Source organism: Chrysemys picta, chromosome 12 (assembly GCF_011386835.1).
Source record: "Chrysemys picta bellii isolate R12L10 chromosome 12, ASM1138683v2, whole genome shotgun sequence".
Taxonomy (NCBI): Eukaryota; Metazoa; Chordata; order Testudines; family Emydidae; genus Chrysemys; species Chrysemys picta.
In genome coordinates, this window is record NC_088802.1 from 47,096,418 (window position 1) to 47,110,685 (window position 14,268).

The 14,268-nt window shown below is 45.2% G+C and overlaps 1 protein-coding gene and 2 long non-coding RNA genes across 9 annotated transcripts in view; 1 reads left to right on the forward strand and 2 right to left on the reverse strand.

Moving 5' to 3' along the window:
- The window catches only part of LOC122172256 (uncharacterized), a 71,891-nt gene extending 57,644 nt beyond the window's left edge, over positions 1-14,247 (reverse strand). The window contains exons 1-2 of the long non-coding RNA XR_006172372.2: positions 14,172-14,247; positions 8,980-9,062 (exon numbers count right to left, since the gene is read on the reverse strand). This is a non-coding gene — a long non-coding RNA (uncharacterized LOC122172256). The remainder of the gene's footprint in view (positions 1-8,979; positions 9,063-14,171) is intronic.
- Positions 1-14,268, forward strand: part of TOM1L1 (target of myb1 like 1 membrane trafficking protein) — a 37,497-nt gene that overhangs the window by 12,529 nt on the left and 10,700 nt on the right. For 2 of the 7 annotated variants that reach the window (XM_065563518.1, XM_005282792.5), the window contains 4 exons: positions 1,287-1,397; positions 2,695-2,811; positions 10,300-10,433; positions 13,252-13,326. In XM_065563518.1, coding sequence (XP_065419590.1) covers positions 1,287-1,397; positions 2,695-2,811; positions 10,300-10,433; positions 13,252-13,326 — 437 coding nt within the window. Of the gene's footprint in view, positions 1-1,283; positions 1,398-2,694; positions 2,812-10,299; positions 10,434-13,251; positions 13,327-14,268 lie in introns of all 7 variants that reach the window. The other 5 variants (XM_005282791.5, XM_065563517.1, XM_005282793.5 and 2 more) reach the window with 3 other exon arrangements.
- On the reverse strand, positions 10,547-11,162 carry LOC135974796 (uncharacterized). Its single transcript, XR_010591883.1, has 2 exons — positions 11,024-11,162; positions 10,547-10,735 (listed from the first exon to the last, which is right to left on the reverse strand). It is a non-coding gene; the product is annotated as an uncharacterized LOC135974796 (long non-coding RNA).

Consider the following 14,268-nt stretch of genomic DNA (forward strand, 5'->3'; position numbering starts at 1 on the left):
TGCCCAATGATTCAGAATGTGAGCATTATCTGGGTTCAATTTGGAATTGGGAGAGGTAGGGAAGTCTAATAAAAAGGTCTTTACTATATAAGACTCTACCCATCTCTTTGTACAGTCTACAAAATAATTTGCAACCTTGTGGATAAAGGCTCTGTCTTTACTATTTAAGTTGATTGAAAGTATGTGTAGATCTGGAAAATGACCCTCTCTCAATATGGCTTGAGCAATCCATACCAGCTCTATGTGCAGCAAGTTTCTTAGATCCATTCCTTCCAATTTCCTATGACTTGGAAGAGCTTTCACAAGACTTTTGAGAAGAGTGAAACCATCAGGTGGAACGTTGCAATTATGGATTTAGAATCTTCTAGTCAGCCCAGGCAGAAGTGATTCAAAACTATTGTGAGTCTGGCCTGATGATTAGATAGTGGAGTATAGGAAAGGCAGTGTATTTTGACTAAGGCTGTTCAGACGAGGCTATGTGCTGAGTCTTTTGACTAGATAATTATTTCTTCCCCCACCCAGATGTAACTGTGGGAATGAATGTCTTCTAAAGCTCTGGTCCTGCGCCCACTGAAGTCAATGGCAAAGCTCTAATGACTTCAATAGTGCAAGAACAGAACCTATATACAGAATTTGGCCCAGAGTGCCTAAGGTTGAAAGAGCTTAGGCACTCTGCAAGTGTCTGATGCAGGCCTTCAGTTTAACCCAAAATGCACACAAGGTTTCTTGCATTTCCAGCTCTGGGATCCAGAAACACCTACTCCCCTCTCAGTTCATCTCCCAGACAAGGATTCCTAGACCCTTTCTTCTTACAGCTTCTGCTTTCCTAGTGTGGCGCCATCACCAGCCACACCTAATTTTTTCCCCCAGAGCAGGGTTCTTGTGCAGTGAGGACTGACACCTGTTAATTCCCGTTCCAAAGAAAGTAATAGAATTCTCTCACTGAAGCTGGGCTGATCTCTGCACCTGGTCACAGAGGCATAACTCATGCTTCGCCATTCACACTCCTTCCTCTGATGGATTCATTTGCTAACTAACCAGTTGAAAGGAAACCTGGATCCCAAGTCTGATTTTTATTCCAAAATGGTTATTGGTTTTACTGGAGTGAATAGAACTCACTCGGATAACTCCGTCTAAGCCTTCCTCCCTGGTAGTGTTGCAGCACTGATTATGAGGAGGCTAATGCGCTGTTTTCTAGTCTGATAATGATGCTTTGTAGCGCTGTCATCTGGATGTCCGTGTCAATTCCCAGGTTAAACAAAAACTCTCTTCATATCGTATAGCAGCGAGCTTCGTCTTGGCCCTCTGAAAAGCCACCGCCTCCTTCTGCTGTCTCTGTGAAAAGTACTCCAGTGCCTCGTCCTTCAGCTCCAACAATAACATTGACTTCTGAACAGGTACAGGACAATCTTTCTTTCCAAATATGCTGACTAAGCGTCTGTCATCATGATTCCCTGGCCTGTATAGGATATAATATTAGAGGCTGCAGCAAGGAAAATCTCCATTAGCTCAAGCAGTATAGGCTTTTGTTGACAGTCCGGAGCTGAATCCCTGGTCCATTACCATAGTGTTTTTATTTTGTTAGAAAATTTTACACATTCATGTGCCAGATCTTAGTAGAGGCCAGGAAACGAGATTGCACAACTGCCAGGGAGCTGCTCGATTGGAAAGTAGAAATCTTTGCTTGAGTATGTGTATTTCTAATGCTCTTAGAAAGGGTACTGTGGTGCAAATTAGTAAGAAAAGAGGGCAATTCAAAGACAGAAGGAAAGGGTAAAGAAAACTTTTGCATGACACCAATGTGAAGAAATTATTGTTAAAAGTCAGAAAGAAATGGACAAGCCAGTTTGTCTGCTTAATAATAATAGGACTTAACTGTAAAGGAGAGAAATAGCAGCACTGCACTCCACAGAGCTAGGTTTGAGATCCACTGCCTTATAGTGATGATATAAAACCGGACTAACTCCATTAACATCCATGGATAGGGCCCTACCAAATTCACTGTCCATTTTGATCAATTTCACAGCCAGTGTTTTCAAATTGGTCAATTTCACATTTTCAGCTGTTTACATCTGAAATTTAACGGTGTTGTAACCATGGGGGTCCCAACCCAAAAGGTACCTGGAGGTGGGTCTGATCTCTTTATTCCCCCCGCAGCAGCTCCGCAGAAGGACAAGTCCTGTCCCTTCCCAGCTCAGTGGGGACTTGCAGCTAGGAGCCCCCTGGCTCGGGCGCTCCCAGCAGCAGGGGGAGATCGGACCCACGTCCACAAGCCTCCTCCAGTGGCAGGAATCTCTGGGGCTGCTGCCCAGCACTGGAGCTTCCTGCAGCAGAAGGAGGCACTTGGAGGTGGGTCTGATCTCCGCCTGAGAGCTGCTGTGCAGAGGAAGAACAAGTCCTGTCCCTCCCCAGTCCGGCGGGGACTTGCAGCTAGGAGCCCCTGGGCTGGGGTGCTCACAGCAGCAAAGGGGAGATCAGATTTCAGGAGGAAGGGCTTATTTCATGGTCCGTGACATGTTTTTCACGTGAAATTGGTAGGACCCTATCCATGGAGTATCATCTGTGTAAAGGCTGGAGTAAGGCAGTGCTGATCAGGCCCATAGTATATCTGCTAAAAGAGCAAGCAGGACCATAGATATGGAAAACATTGTGTTTTCTGTACTTGCACATATAACATTCCATTGCACTGAACAGATTGGGAAGCTGTACAGCGAATTGGATATGGCGAAAATGAATACGAAAGTCATGTCAGCGATATTAACGGAAAATGTTCCTGGCTCTGAGAATCTTGACGATATGGAGCTCTTACAGGTGCAGTACAACATTTTTGCTAGGAGTTTGTTGATGGCTTGGTTATGGTTTATTTTAAAAATGTACATTGTGCCCATCCTTGTTGCATCTGGGTTCATATTGCAAAGTGAAAGCAAACACCTTTTGTCAACCTTTGATGTTGATCTAGCTTTCTCTTGCCTCTATTGTGTCCACCTGCTAGGAAGACAGGCAGGAAAGGACAAGTTCATCTTGCAGTGAAAACTGTAACTCTAATGGATTGCTCAGGAATGAATTACAGAGTGGAGGGTCATCTCTCAAGAATGCCCTGCCACTCAGACCCAGGTGTTCAATTCAGAGAGCAAGAACATGCCAACTGAATGCAACTGCACCATGGGAAAACAGATGGCGATAAGGTCACTGTAACAGTAGGGTCCCAGGCCTTTCAGAGCTCTGGGCGTCATCACCAATACTTTGAAGGTAGACCGAGAGCCAGTGCAGAATATAGAGTGCTGGTTTTAAGTGCTCACCTTAAAAGATGAGCAGTTGTGTTATTCATTAGCTGAAGTTACACATAGGCTTCAAGTTCCATTAGTCCAGCCTGGAGATGACAAAGCTGATGCATTGTCTCCAGTTTCTTCTTTTCCTAGTACTGGTTTTTCTATGTATACGCTGCATTTTTAAATGCCCACTCTAGAAGCAAAATCCTGGTGCCTCAGCAATATAATTATCTGCCCATGGAAACGCGTGATTCAGCCACATGTTTCACAAGGATCATGTAAACCTGGTTCTCATGTAGTTCCCCTGTGTTTTAAGCTTCTCTTCAAATGCTAGGATGAAGGAAACGTTCTGTCAATGAGAATTTTATTACGCCTTCACTTGGTTTGGCTAATCTACCTTCCAGCAACTTTTAGAATGGACATGCCTTAAACATAGCTTCAGTTGGCCAATGGAAAATTCTCCATGAGCCAAGGGAATCCTCCACTGGGATGGGCTGGTGTACTGGCTCTTATGCCACCCTTGGCCTCCAGTGCAGGATGCATGGCAGGGAAATAGAGGTCTCTGGCTGCAATATGTTGTATTGGGGAACCAGTCCCAGAATTGGGGGTGACCAAAGTAGCCACCAGATGCCAGGATGTGGCCTAAATTCATTAAAAAATTGGAAGAAAATCCACTCAAATTAAAATCTAAAACGAAGCAATTTCACAATGGCAAAGAGTAGTTCTCCATCTGTTCATTACTGCCCTTTTTTTTTTTTTTGAAGTCCCATGTCATATACTTCCGCTGTAATATTTATGAGCTGATACATTCAAGCCCTAAAACAATATGATTTTTTAAAACTTCACAATTAAATCTGTCTCCAGCACAATAGATTGTGGATTTTTCAAGGTTTGAGTTGCAAGAGAAGGCGTTACAAACCTCTCTGGTAAATAATATGCTTTTTTTTTATAAAGGTTGTCTGCCTAAATATTTACAGTACACAATAGACTTAATGGCTTCTCTGAAATGAGGAAGGGTTTAAAAATTCCCTTGGTGTGCATTTTCAAATGATCTTGGTTCACATTGACTGTACACAGTAATTATGCCCGCACAGAAGCAGAGGACTCTACCCAGTAATAATTTAAACAAATTATCTCAACTTTCATGTTCTTCAAGTTAATTTTCTCCCCCAGCTAACATAAAAATATTGAAAAAAACATATTTAAACACAGTGCAAAGGGATTGACTGGACCTAATAAACACCAGGGATCTGGAGCTAAGTTCTTCACTCATCTTAAGGGAAAACGAAGCAAACGGAAAGAAAGTTGGATAGCCTACAAAAGTATGAGGCCTACAAAACTCTCTCAGCAATGGTTTAGCCCTCGAGTCCCACACTTATTGTACACGGGAGCAGCAATCTGCACCGAGGTTCTAGCGACGGTGGAGTGTGGTCTAGGGATACGGCAAGGCAATGAGAGTCAGGCCTTCTGGATTCATTTCCGGTTTCACCATGTGACCTTGAATGAGTAATATGACCTCTCTTTGTGCTTCAGTTTACCCAGCTGCAGAATGGATATTACAATGCTTCCCAGCCTCACAGGAATGCGGCTAGACACTTGGGGTACAGCTACAAGGCAAGCAGAAATCCACGTCACAGAGCCCAGACTTACAGATCGGGGCTTGTCCACAGTGCTAGAAATAGCTGTCTAGATATTTGGGCTGGGACTGGAGCTTGGGCTCTGAACACTAGGCTCTGAAGACCATAGGCCCAGGCTCTGAGACTCGCTGCTTTGAGTTTCTGCTTGCCGTGTAGATGTACTCTTAGTTCTGCTGCTCTCGAGGTGCAAAGTAGCCTTCCTGCTGTTTTAACCAGCCAGTGGAAGATTTCCTCTGTGCAGGGGAATCCTTGAGTGGCATAGAACCAGCAGCTCCCTTCCTGACCCCTGGTATGAAACATGTTACCGTGGGGAAAGAAGATAAGGTCGGGACATGCCCGGCCCTGTTGCTCCCTAGCTGCTACAATGGACCTTCAAGGCCAGAGGCAGATGGGTGAGCATTAGACTGGCTCCAGGATCCAGTGGTCACCTCTTCACAGAATCCTCCTCTTGAATTGCGTCCACTCAGCTCTGTTTGGCCGGTGCCCGTGATCGAGGCCACGGTGTCTAATTTAATTAGTTCTTTGAAAACCTTGGGCAAAGACCCTTGCAAAGGATTATTAGAATGTCTCTGCCTATTTTAAATCGATTTCTGTTAAGTTTTGGAAGTATATTTTGTAAAAGGAAGAATGCCATCACAAAGTCTGAGGAAGTGCCAGCAGATCTGCTTGCCGGCACTCAAATAGTTAAATTATTGGTCAGGGAAGGGGCAGGGAGTGAATTTCACCATTCATGAAGAAGTGAGTAGAAGCTCATTCCTTTTATATGTGTTTTATGACTGTATTTTCTGTTCCTTCCTGCAACACCCTGAGATCCTTATCACAGCACAAAGTGGCTAGCGAAACAAATGCGAGTTGCTTTTACAAGAATGAAATATGTTCTTTTCTTTGCATCTCAGCCTAGGTCACTCAGTTCAAGGGACTGTGTCCTTGTACAGTAGTAGTTTCATTGCAATTGGTGTAGAACAGAATCCTTTGCTGAAAGAGTTGCATGCTTTAGGACTTAAAGGGAGAATTTTTTTTAAGCATGTGTCACCAGAGATCCAGGCTAGTCAGATTAACTGAAACTTAATAATGGGCAAAGTACAGCAATGCAAGTCCCGGCAAGTCTGTGGCTGAAAACCCCATTGTAGACAAGACCTAAGACACCTGAAAACAATAACCCCCAAAATATTAAACTGGCTGAAATAAGTAGTAGTAGTAGTTAATAGAGCAGTTCAAGTTCTTGTATCAACTCTCGCAGCCAGTAAGAGTAGGGAACAAACAAAGCTACTAGATACAGACCCCTCGTGGGGACACTGGAATGTGAGGCCAATGGTGTCTAGAGTGCATGCATCTTTTCCTGAGCAAAATCTGGCAAATTTGTGGTTGAGATCAGACAATAAAAGGGCTGCGTCTAAATTCTAGTAGAATTTCCCTTTGTTAGCAGGTCGAAAATCACCTCTGGGCTGAGGGCAGGCAGAGACCTTATACATTGATTAGAGCCCAGTTTCCAGGAGTTGATTAGGACTTACGGTGTTGCATCGTCTTTGTGCTGCAATTCTGAACAGAGGTGAATTTCACCCTGAGACACGTAGTCAGGTATACACGCTTTTGAAGCAAAAATGGGCCAGTTTTACAACAAAACCCTCCAGACTCCGTTTGGGTACTGGACTATGCCCAGGACTCTGGGCTTCAAAATTTATGCTTCCTGCCTGCGTTCCTTCTCGGTTAGCATGGGTGGTTGTTGCTGGCTGAGAAGGATCCCAGCAAGGTGCAGTATCTGCTGTTTGTTCCCCAGCCATACCCAAGAAGGGTGGGAACTTCGCCTACGGAAGCCTAATGGAAAAGTGCATGAGGCCACAACTTAACCCAGGCCAGGGGATCCTCCCCACTTATACATTGGCCTGACATAGTAAGGAGTGCACCTCCTGCCATGAGGTCCAAATCAGGAGCAAAGGTGTCTACCCCCACAGATCCCTCAAGGGGTCTTGTTGGGAGAGCAGGGAGCATTCTCATAAACATGAGGCCAAGTCTTCCTCCAAATGATCTTTGAAGAAGTCAGATCCAGGCCAGCCTAAACTGACCAGTAGCTCAGCCCAAGAGAATTTAGTATGTCCAGAGTCCCAGAGGCTTAGGGTTAGGGTGTTCTCGCCAAATCGGCAATCAATGAGCACCCTAGTGATTGTTCCCACCCAGGGCCGGTGCTACCATTAAGACAAACTAGGCGGTTGCCTAGGGCGCCAAGATTTGGGGGCGCCAAAAAGTGGTGCCCCCAATTTTTTTTTTTTTTAACAGCATTCCTGGGCTGGGCTGCCGGCGGCGCGCTGACACGTGCGGCTCAATCTCCCTCTCCCAGCGCAGCGGCCACTCCACTTCTCTCGCCTCCCAGGCTCGCGGCGCCAATCAGCTGTTTGGCGCCACAAGCCTGGGAGGGGAGGAGAATTAGAGCAGGGGCGGCGTGCTCGGGGAGGAGGCAGAGCAGAGATGAGCTGGGGTGGGGAGCTGCCACACGGCTCCCCGGGGTGGGGGGGGGGAAGATGTCGCGGGGGGGGTGGCGCCTCAGGGTGGGGGGGATGGGGAGCTGCCGCAGGGCGGGGGGAGGGGGCGCAAAGTGGAAGTTTCGCCTAGGGCGCGAAACTTCTTTGCCTTGATATTGGCCCTATCATGGTGGAAGAATCCCCATCAGGTTTGCATCCATGTTTCCTTTCTTGCTTCCACACAGACAGGATGATCACTGGCAATGCATCCCTGTTAGGTTGAGGTGCTCACGTGGACAACCGTACAGTGCAGGGCACCTGGACATCTCAAATGTCCAGGATGTACATCAAGAGCCATGAGCAGTTTGAAGGGCTTGTGAAACCTTTCTCCTGTTCACTCAAGGTCACGGTGCCTTCATTATGTGAGACAACATCACAATCAACTCTTACATAACGAACAGGGAAAAATGCGATCCGTCCCCCTGGGTGCAGAAACGTTGAGTCTGTGGAACTGGTGCGTCAACAATCAGATTACCCTGTTGGGCGTCTACCTCCCAGGAAACCAGAATGTGCTGAGAGTGGCTCTCTCAGCAGCTACTTTGTGGTCAATCACGAGTGGGAGCATCACGACACTGGTAAACAATATTTTTGCTCTGTGGGGAATGCCCCACCAAGGACCTGTTTTTCTCCCAAACAGGAAATGCAACATATACTGTTCTGGAGGAGCCCTGGGTCACCACTCACAGAGCAACACTCTACTTCTTCCATGGTCAGATCATCTGAACTATGCCTTCCCTCCACTACTACCCCTGCCTCGAGTCTTGTGGAAGATTTGGCAGGACAGAGCACGCACTATTCTCAATGCCCCAACTGGCCCAGACAGTTGAGGTTTCTAAACCTCCTATGCGTGTCATCTCGAGCACCAATCATTATTCCTACATTTCCTGATCTCCTGACTCAAGGGAGCAGCAAAATCAGGCATCCCAACCCACGGGCGCTTCATCTCAGAGCCTAGTTTTGTCCTTAGAGCAATTGTGTTCTGAAGCTGTATAGAACATCCTTTCTAGCAGTTGGAAGGAGTCCACTAGGAGATGTTATCTAGCCAAGTGTAAACATTTCTCTGTTTGGGTGTATCAAAGGCATATTTCTCCAGAAGCCACGGATATTCCTCTCATTCTGGATTACATTCTTTCCTTGAAGACAGCAGGCTTGCTCATCCATTCCTTACGGGTCCACATGGCAGCCATCAGTGCATACCATCTGCCTATACAGGGCTACTCAATCTTCACGCACCCTCTGACTAGCAAATTCTGGAAAGGCCTAATCAGAACTTTTTGCACCTATAAAAAAGCCTACTCTTCAATGGGATTTGCACCTTGTTCTCTCACTAGGCCTCCTTTTGAATAATTAGCCTCCTGCTCCATGTCTCTCCTATCCATGAAGGTTGCATTCCTGGTAGCCACCACCTCAACCAGGAAGGCTGGTGAACTTGGGGCGTTGATGACAGATTCCCCCTTACACTATAGTGCATAAGGACAAGGTTTCATTATGTTTACACACTAAATTCACCGGCTCCACAGTAGTCTGAGTTTCACCTGAACCAGTCTATCCACTTACCAGTGTTCTTCCCAAATCCTCATCCATCCTCAGAAGAAAGGAGGTGCCATTCTCTTGACATTTGATGAGCCGCAGCCCTTTACCTGCAGACAATGAAAACACTCGGGAAATCCCATAGACTATTTGTCGCCATATTGGAAGGGGTCTGGTTATATCCTCTGAAAGAATCTCAAAATGGATCTGGGGCTGTGTTTTGCTCTGCTATCAGCTGTCTAATTGTCTCCTTCCACAAGAGAGCAAGCAGCGTCTACAGTACTGCTTCGAGGAGTGCCTCTTCTTGATATTTGTGAGACAGCTACGCGGAGCTCAGTCCATGTGTTTGTGAGACACTCTGCATTGGTACAGGACTCCTCTACGGCTGCATCTTTTGGAATAGCAGTCCTTCATACAGATCTGCCATCTATTACCTCACACCCTCCTCCTATTTAAGTACTACTTGTCAGTCACCCACATTGGAATACATATAGGGACTAGCACTTGAAAAAGAAGAGAAAGTTACTTGCCTTATAGTAACTGGAGGTTCTTGGAGATGTGTGGTCCTTATCTGTATTCCACTACCTTGACCTCCTTCCATTAAAACAACAAGGAGTCCGGTGGCACTTTAAAGACTAACAGATTTATTTGGGCATAAGCTTTTGTTGGTAAAAAACCCACTTGTTCAGATGCAGGGGTTTTTTACCCATGAAAGCTTATGCCCAAATAAATCTGTTAGTCTTTAAGGTGCCACCGGACTTCTTGTTGTTTTTGTGGATACAGGCTAACACGGCTACCCTCTGATACTTGACCTCCTTTCACTGCGCTTCAGATCTTCTCTGATTTGCAGTGAAGAAGGAACTGGAAAGGCGGTTGGTCCACCCCACCCTTTATCTCCTCAGTCAGAGGCACGAGTAAACCAGGGCAGATGTGCAGGCTAATGGACACTGCTTTCGAAATTCTCTGGCTCCAGGCACGTAGAACCCATGCATACCCACAGTGGAACATGAATAGGGACCGAACCTCCACTTACTATAAAGTAAGAGACTTTCTCTTTATGGAAGAGGATGACTTTCCAGAAATGAGGCTGGGTTATGAGTTGGGGTAGGAGTGCTGGTCATGGTGATAGCAATTATCAGCCGCATTTTGTAGGAGGTTTGCCAGAAAGGGACTTGAGAATCAAATATAAGGGATTTGGGGCTCACCCTTTAAACTGTATGTGGTCATGTGAATTAGACAGTGCATTACCCTTGCGTCTCCAGCACCCAAAAGTTTTATAATTCTCCTCCCAAACTGACAAATGTGAGAAACCACAATGATGATGATTTTGTTTTTTTTCCTGGAAAGAAACTGTACAAGATATGTCGGGTGATGCAGGAAAGGATCGTGGAACTGCTGGTGACAGTGGAGAATGAAGATGTGATAGCTGAATTAATACAAGCGAATGAAGATTTGAATAACGTCCTCCTGGGCCATGAAAGGTAAATTTATTAGTGAAACCAGAACCTGTCTTTTCCACTTTGGTCTCAGTAACAGGTTCTCCTGACTGGGCCGACCAAATCTGTTACATTTTTTTTAACACTCAAGTATGATGTTTATGTCTTAGTGCAGGGAAGCTGCACCTGTATTCCCCCTCCAAGGTCCAGCAAGGGCACCCACTCTCAGGCATCCAGCTTCCCAGCAATCACCTCCCTTGGGCAGAGACACGTCTCTATCACTTCTAACCGGAGCGTTGCCAGGCTGCACAGTTCCCTGCCTGCCCTGTGAATTCCCCAGCAAACTCCTAAGGGCTTGTCTATACTTACCGCGCTGGTTCGGCAGCAGGCAATCGAACTTCTGGGTTCGATTTATCGCGTCTAGTCTGGACGCGATAAATCGAACTCAGAAGTGCTCCCCGTCGACTCCGGTAATCCTGCTTGCCGCGAGGAGTACGCGGAGTCGACAGGGGAGCCTGCCTGCCGGGTCTGGACGGCGGTAAGTTCGAACTAAGGTACGTCGACTTCAGCTACATTATTCACGTAGCTGAAGTTGCGTACCTTAGTTCGATTTGGGGGTTTAGTGTAGACCAAGCCTAAGATACTTAATTCAGTTAGGTATAACTTAATTCAAGTTTGTCCAGGATATTGCAGGAAACTGTTATATCTGTTGCAGTTTAATCTGCTCTTTCAGGGTGAAATTCACCCTTCTGCAGAGGACTAACATGAGCCATATGGGCCATTTAAGTGCCACTTGAGCTCTGAGGCTTAAATGGTCCATATGACTGGTGCTGGCTGTCTCTAGAGAGATGAATTTCATCCTCCATCAACAAGAAAGGAACAGCATGTTCCTTTTTTGTGTTGTACTTATATTTATCTGCTGAGCTTGTCTCTCCAGGCACTTGAGAAGCAGCAGACAGGTTAAAATTTGTAGAAGGCTCCCTAGAATACCAGCTTGCAGGGTAAACCAAAGTACTAGCGTAGCTGGGAATAATAAAGCAAGAGGAAAGAAACAGACTCTGAGTCCTTCTGTTAGCATGGGACTCGGATACAGTGGATTTGGCTTCAGTCAATTATGAGCTCTCTTTGTTCCTTTGGTTACCCACATGCTGAGCTTAACTGCAGCATGCACATGCTCCTAGGGAAGACAGACAGTTTTACTGCAGGCATTGGCCAAAGAGTGGAGTTCCTGCTTCCTTAAAAGGATCACATGCGACTCTCCACAGTAGCAAACAAGTGATTCTACTCCCCCTCCCCCCCCCCCACTGCAGGCACAAATAGGTATTATTTCACACAAGGAAATCCTGGATGCTTGAGGTGTTGACATCTGCATTTATTTACTTATTGATTTCATCAGTGGGATAACTAGGGCTTAGAAAATACCAGAATTTCAGCATTTCCCAAGCAACAAATAATAGAGATCATCCTGGTATGTGATTAGTCTTAGCTGTGAATGGATGGCTTTCCTAACCAGAGGTGAGATGACTGTGTTCTAAAAACCATTCTACAGCACCATGTGGTTGGGGAACAAATTGAAGGCTTGTGCTTCCCACATAGGGAAAATTAAGCCTTTCAAGGAACATTGAACTCTTTGGTTTTTGGGCTGGGCAGAGTGGAGCGCACTGATGAGACCACACTCTTCTTCATCCATCAGCTATGATGGCCCATCAGTTATGATGGCCCACCAGTAGATTGTCATCAAGAAGACCAACTTCTCGCATATTTAACACTTCACAGGACACCACAAATTTCTGGCAGGCCTTGGAGACATGTCATCCTGCCACATACTCTGTTCAGTCACTCACTGCTGAGGGACTGGCAAAGGGGGGCATATTAGAGGACAGTGGGGTGACCTGGGAGAAGGAGAGTAGAATAAAGAGGAGTTGCAATGACCAGGAAAGGGAAGAGGAACAGAGTGGGTTAAGGGAGGGGAGGAAAGCTCCAATTAATGCCTCGTCCTTGTTTGTCTTCTGTCGGTTCCAGTTTATTTCAGAAGAACTTTGATTAACGTCTTCACGCCACAATCCTTAGCGCTGTAACACTTGGAATGTGTGCTCCAGGCATATATCACAAGATTGTTTTTCCATTGTGTGACTTTCTGATACAGGAGCAATTTTTGTGGAAACTCTGAAGCTGCTAACTGCATGAACTGAGAGGTTCTTAAAAGCTGCTTTTAGGTGCTGTTAAATCTGTGCAGGTATTGCTGTTCTGTCCCTGTAGTGGGTCTTAGGAAAATCCAAATAAAATGTGTTCCCTTTGGAAAAGAACCCTGACCTCTGAGAATTTGCACAGTGAGCTTTTGGTTGTAGCCGGGATGACAGCATATAGACAGTCAGCAACGGGTATGATGCAACAAAGCTATTAATAAGTAAAATAGATGAACTTTGTTTTTTGGGGGAGAAAGAGGGAGTTAAAGACAAAACAAGAACCCATTCTGGTTACATTAATCTTTAATGGCTCAGTCTGGCTTACAATTTTGGCTTTGGGACTCTCATTAAAGTGCCATGAATCTGTTTGGTTCTGTGTTTGTACAGCCCCTAGCACAATGGGTTCATGATTGGCATTCTTAGGCACTACTGCTATACAAATAATTATCATAATAATATACATGTTCAGAATAATAACAGAAGTTAATGAGCATCATGTGGCTTGCACTTGCAGTTAATACTTCAAAATTCCTTGATTTTCTGGTTTTAATTTGGATTATTATTATTATTATTATTGTTTGTTGATATTATTATTATTTTATAATTAACTGAGTCTATCCAGAAGAATGCCAAAACATTTTTCAGACTACATAATAGGTTGCTTTTTTTTTATACAGTGTTTTTTCATCAGAGGACCAAAGCATTCTGCAGAGATGGGTGACGTTAATTCATCCACCTGAAATACCTGTGAGGTGAATCAGTAAATATCATTGTCCCTATGTTTACAGCTGCAGAAACTAGTGTCACTCTGAGTTAATTTCCCAGACCACAGAAAGAGCTCTGTGTAAGCTCGAAAGCTTTGTCTCTCTCACCAACAGGAGTTGGTCCAATTAAAGGTATTCCTCGCCCTCCTTGGCTCATTGATTATAATGGCATTTAGTCAGGGCAGCAGGTTTAAGACTGTCGCAAAGAATGCTGTGGGATCTCTCATGATCAGGAGGAGTCAGTACTCCCGTGCAACATTGTCTACACTAGGAGTTTCCAGACCTGTAATTCGCATTGGGTGCAACTCCATCGGTGATAGCCCTGGTGGAAGTTGAGGTGTAGAAAGGGCTCAGGCAGGTTCAGATGTTTTTATCCCTGTGTAATTTAACTTAAAGATTCAAGGATTCCAAGCTTGTTCAATACACCCACTTCTAAATAACAGCTCTGCAGAACATCATCCCAAAGGCCAGAGCAGACTTGTCTCTGTTTCATTGTGGATTTACTGACTTGGAAAAACATGGTGATTTCTACACTGAGCAATTACAGCATCCCTTCAGCTGTAGCCTGGGATCTGTCTCGGCTGAAACAAATATTCTGTTGTGCATTACACAGCTGCATGGTTAATACATACTCACCCCTAGTATGTTTCCTTTTAAGCCTATCCATGAGGTATTGTGAACAGAAAGCTTTGCAATTTTAAAAAATCAAAATGTTGCATTAGTGGCATCTTGAAGGTTACTGACTATATTTTGCACTGACCACTGCTCTGGCAACATCTTAGTTACTATGGCGTATGAAGTAAAGAATGACCACGTTAGAAGCAACAACTTACCAATTACATTGCAAGCCTTGTGTCTCCTTCCAACAAGACAACCAGCCTTCAGAGAGTGTTATCACTTTTGCAAATGCTTCTGTGTGTATAACTTGCG